Source organism: Oculina patagonica, chromosome 14 (assembly GCF_052425735.1).
Source record: "Oculina patagonica isolate OP01 chromosome 14, crgOcupat, whole genome shotgun sequence".
Lineage (NCBI taxonomy): Eukaryota > Metazoa > Cnidaria > Anthozoa > Scleractinia > Oculinidae > Oculina > Oculina patagonica.
The window spans coordinates 23847997-23853442 of record NC_135771.1 but is presented as its reverse complement, the minus strand read 5'-3'; the positions used below and the strand labels follow the sequence as shown (position 1 = coordinate 23853442).

The window sequence follows — 5446 nt, the reverse complement described above, 5'->3', positions numbered from 1 at the left end:
AGATTGCACACAAAACGTTTTCAACACCTAGGTTATTCAGTATTCGGAAGAAAAATAAAAATTTGAAAGCCTAAGCAGGAATTTGTCCAAGGATGGACAAGCAATCCACAGACTTGCGTGTTACGCAATATAAATTAAATGGTATTTTAAAAGTTTTTGCTGTACTTGTCTAATCAGGTAGTTAAACATTAACTGCCCGGTTTTAAGCATTAAGCTTTAGGCGTCTTGTTTCCAATCAATTTCGGGCAGTTCACGGCAAAATAGTGGCGTATACAACTCCAAAGAAAAACAACAAATTTCAACGATTCTTTCTTCATCTGTCGCTTCCTTTGGCACTGTCTTTCTTCCATTTAAGCAGGTCAAAAACGTTTCTGATAAAAACTCGCTGCTTTAAAGCATCATTTAAACAACAAAACAAGAGAAGGTAGATGCGAAGTCGACGAAGTCGTTCAGCGAAATTCGACAAACAATTCGCACATCCGGGGTACCGGGCTTTTATAGTTTTCAGCTATGTTCTATTAAAAATAATGCCCGCTAGAATTCCATCGCGCGTATACAGCGGCTATATTCTAAAGCCTCATAAGCTGAGCTTCTCGACCAATCAGAATGCTCAATGAGCAGAAGACCACCACGAAGGTCTTCTAAGCGAAAAGGACAGTGGCGAATATACCTTGAAAGATTTGAAACAAGATTGATTGTCTGTTTATACCACATGCTTTTTGCTAGGGAACCAAGGTCTTGTATCAATGTTTAGTGTCTAATTCGTGTCGACCTTCTTCATCGGCGCAAAAGAGAACTTTGTTCTAAATAAAATTTCTGACAACTTAGAAGGAGCATTTTACATGTAACTTGATAACCTTCGAGGTCAAAACTATATGGAGAAGATAAATATATTTTATGGGCAGTACATGTACACTCGTATTCAGTGACAAAGCTGGCAAAAAAGTGACTCGAAATAGCCGGCTTTATTTTTAATCATTGGGAGGCGCGGTGGCCTAATTAATGGTTAGCGCGCTCGACTCCGAGTCGAACGGGTTCGAGGCCTGGCCGGGGCGCTGCGTTGTGTTCTTGGGCAAGACACTTTACTCTCACAGTGCCTCTCTCCACCCAGGTGTATATGGGTACCGGCGAATTTACTGCTGGGGGGTAACCCTGCGATGGACTAGCATCCCATCCAGGGGGGAGTAGCAATACTCCTAGTCGCTTAATGCTACTGAAACCGGTATAAGCTCCGACTGTATGAGCCTCATGGCTCGGACACAGACTTTACCTTTTTTTTTACCATTTTTAATCATTATTTTACATTTGTAGCAGTGTTATACAATGCACAGTATGAAGTGAACAATATTAACATTACTTAGTCCTGCCTCGTCTCCAACGCGTTAGGGTAATAGGGCCGATGGGGTTGTCATGTCTCGCTTCTTTACCAACTCATAGGCGGCGGAAAAGTGAGGAAGTAGGGGGGAGGGGGGGGGGGAGGGCTGACGGAATCATAGGAACTGCTCGTTCTTCTATGAGGTCTCAATTGGGTTGGACATTTACGGTTAACGGTTAACATTTTGCCTTTTTTACGGCTAACGGTTAATTTCTTTCCGTAACGGTAAACATAAGTGTTAAAAATAATTTTCCATTGTTTTAAAAAGTTAAAAATTAACTTTCATTGGTATAAAACATTTGATCTTGGAACCATCGGGCTGAAGATGTAGAGTTACAAGGCAACAGTCAGTGCTGTCAAAACGTCTGTCAACTCATGCCGTGGCACATTCGGCAGACACTTTCAATACTTCCGGTTTGCCTAATTGAGTGTAATGGTCTTTCTAGGTACCAAAAACATAATAATAATTGATATTTAAACAGGGTGACCCCTTCAGTCGCAGGACTGGTATCGACGGGGGCCCTGTATAAAATAAAATAAATTAAAAATAAAAGAGAGTATGTAAAAGATATATCTATAAAAACTAACTACTTTAAAAAGATACCGCTAAAATGCTAAGAAAAAAGTTAAAACGTTTAAAAATGTACTAATGTTCTCATAAAAAAATGAATTACGAATAAAAAATGTTCTAAAAATAACCTAAGAATAAAAAGCAGGGATAGCTTGGAAACGTTCCTTTGGCTGCACAGTCTTAATGTTCGTCGGAAGACTATTAAAAGTGGATGCACCATAATAATAAAAGGACTTTTTAGCGACATCTTTTTAGAAACATAAAGGCATGACAAAAAAACTTGACAAGAGATCTTGAGACCGTACCTTACTACGGAGGTTTTCTATATGATCTGTCCGGTGCTCACGAATGGAACATTTTACCCGACAAAGCAAAAAGCGCATTTTTAAAATTTAACTTTTTACATCTTCTATTTTTAAGTTTCACTTTTTAACCATTTTTATCATATTTGTTATTTATTTTATTTTAAAACCACCTTTTTGTGACGTGGGCTCCCTGCTAAAATATCTTTATTATTACTTCATTTTAGTAGCTGGAATGTTTTACAGTGAACTTTTTTAAGGCTAACGGTTAAAATTTTTGATTGATACGCCTAACGGCTGTTTTACAGCTATAGGCTAACCACATTGAGACCCTCTTCTATGGAATCAGCATTATAGGAATTTTCGCCAACTCTTTCGTACGGAGGGGACTGCGTCTGTGTATTAAAAAAGAAGAAAATTTTGCAATAAATGTGTGTTACTCATTGAAGAATTCACAGCCAATGCTATACAAACGCCGTCAGTTGACGGCGCTTTCTGTAGCGAAAAGGCGATCTAAAAATACTGTAAATCCATCAAGATGGGATGCTAGTCCATTGAGTTCTACCCCCCCCCCCCCCCCACGTCCCGTATATTTATCCCGTTGCCACATCAATTTGCCAGTACCCAACATCGATATCCCTGGTTTGGCTAAATTCTTTATTGTCGAAACATTATACACTTAATGACTGGTCCTGAGGCCGAAACAGTTAATGTTGTTTTCCGATAATCGCAAAGAATACAAGAAAATCTCATTGAAATTTGAGGGAAACAAAATTAACTAAGACATTAAGGCCCGGTTCAGACGCCGATCTTTTCATGATCCGAACCTAATTCCTTAAATTAAGTACATGAAAAGATCGGCGTCTGAATCAAATTAGAACGGCTATTTCAATTTGGAACGGCTCAGTCGTTCTTCCCGCCTGGCTTGGCCGAGAATTTTGCCTGTGGAACGCCTTCGGAACGGCTTTGATTCAGACGCCGTACTTTTCATGTGCCGATCCTAATTCATAAATTATTATAATGTATTTTGCCAGCAGTATACCTCAATTATTGGAACTGTATTAGGAACGGCCTCGGAACGGCCAAACAGTACGGCGTCTGAATCAAGAGGCGTACTTTTGTCAATTTGGGTCGGTCCAAATTCGAATTGAGTTCGGCTCATGAAAAGTACGGTGTCTGAACCGGGCCTAAGTTATTTGCAATCGGTCAACATTTAGGGGCAACAGTGCACTGACGTCATAGATTTTGCAATGTTGCCCGCTCAGAAACTTTTGAAGGGAAACAGTTTTATTGTTAGATGTCATGTGATCTAATAAGAGCACGCGTGGTTCCAACATCGTTCCCAGGGCTTTTCCCTTGGTAATTTAAAACGCGCGGGGAAACGGGCGCCCGTTCCAAATTACCAAGAGAAAAGCCCTGGGAACGAGGTTGCGCGCGGTACGTGTAAAAATTCTAGCTATATAGCAATTCTCATTAATTACCATGATATTAAGAGGAAGTCTTGGCTCAAATGCTGAAGGACCTTGACGAAGGTTCTCAGTGTACGAGTAAACCACAATGATAAAGTACATCTGACAAAAGGGAGGAAAACAAAGGCAAATACAAACATTGTTTATCACAAAGAGAAATTATAAAATTATCAGTGCCAGTGATAAAGTTGTAACAGGACGAAACTTACCGACAACAGCCATCCCAAAAGGGTGACAATGAAGACAATAAAGTGTATCAGAGAATCGAGAATAAACTGCAAAGGAAAACGTATTACAAATCTTGATACGATTCTTTTTATAAATTTATATATTCAATATATATCATCACAAAAGTGTTTTCTTGGATTTCACGTGACGTCATCAAAATTCTAAAAACCTAGAATCACTGGCCATTAGCTTAATATATATCTTGTTGAAGGTTTTTAGCTCGATAGCATGCGCCGTATTTAAGAGAGAGCATACGAGGGGAGGCGTCTATTAGACACGGGGCGTTTATAAGGGGGCGCGTCTAATACAGACTGTACGCCTCAGGGGAGGCGTTTAATTGAGAGTGGCCTTTACAGATTGTTAATTGCAATATATCGGAACAGGCCAGCGTTCCATAATCTTGCGGAAGCGATGCTCCAATTTTGTCGTCAGCGAAGGATTGTGCGCCAGAATGGTGTTTTATTAGATCGAATTTCAACGTGGAACTTTACTGGGTTCGACGTACGATTGAAACGTCGACTTGTGACTTAGTTCGAGGGATGGTAAGCATTACGGGCGAAACCGGGCACCTTCCCCTGCGGTCGTACCATCTGCCGTACTTTTCCCCACATTAACCAGTCCACTTCAATCCCATCACCAGGGGGACAAATCAAGATCACAGGGTATTTTACATGCATCACAGATAACGTCATCTATTGTATTTCGTGCCGTAAATGCCCTGCGACAGTCTACATCGGGGAGACTGGCCGCAGATTGGCTGACCGCTTCCGAGAACAAACTCTCGATGTTACGTATTCACAAGAGGAATGACTTGCCTGTAGCGTTTCATTTGAACAGCCCAGGCCACTTACTTGATGACGCTCGGGTTGCCATACTAAAACGGCACGCGACTACAAATAACGGACTCGCTATTTCTCCGTGCCACCCTGAAGAAGGCAGTATTGCCAAAACGTCGGAGCAGTTTTATACCGCCATTTAGCATCATTTTGGAACATTAACAATTATTTTAAGCATTACGGGCCACCTCATTATAGTTAAAGAAACAAATCAACCTACCACGTAGGTAAAGTAGAGAATAGAGCGACAGTGCAAAAATGTAAATAAGCGAAAAGATGCGCCATATAACCCAGGTATCTGCCAGAAATCGGTTGTTCTGAAATAGAAAGTAAATAACTGAACTAGTGAACGAATGAAATATTACTGTTTTAATTTGTTAACTTAATATATTTTCCGCCACACAACAGCTAATTAAATTATTTATAATGTCAACTTAGTTAATCGGGGAGGCCGAAACGCGCATAAGCTAATTTTGTAGTTTCTTTTCGGCCTCCCCACCACCCAAAATAAATGGTTAAAATATTAAGTCATTATATTTGTACTCTTCTCTATTACTTGTGTGGCAAGTAAATTAATAAAATAAACTTTATGTACAATACAGAGTAAGTAAAAGAGTAAATACGTGGATGTATGGGCAAACAGACGTATAAAGCAAGAAATGAAG

At 40.0% G+C, this 5446-nt stretch overlaps 1 protein-coding gene across 1 annotated transcript in view; it reads right to left on the bottom strand.

The window, feature by feature from the left end:
* Positions 1 to 1126: 1126 nt before the first annotated feature.
* The window catches only part of LOC144637855 (uncharacterized), a 6750-nt gene continuing 2430 nt past the window's right edge, over positions 1127 to 5446 (bottom strand). The window contains exons 3-6 of the mRNA XM_078496943.1: positions 5002 to 5098; positions 3927 to 3992; positions 3730 to 3819; positions 1127 to 2643 (exon numbers count right to left, since the gene is read on the bottom strand). Of these exons, the coding sequence (XP_078353069.1) occupies positions 2557 to 2643; positions 3730 to 3819; positions 3927 to 3992; positions 5002 to 5098 (340 nt within the window). The 3' untranslated portion in view covers positions 1127 to 2556. The remainder of the gene's footprint in view (positions 2644 to 3729; positions 3820 to 3926; positions 3993 to 5001; positions 5099 to 5446) is intronic.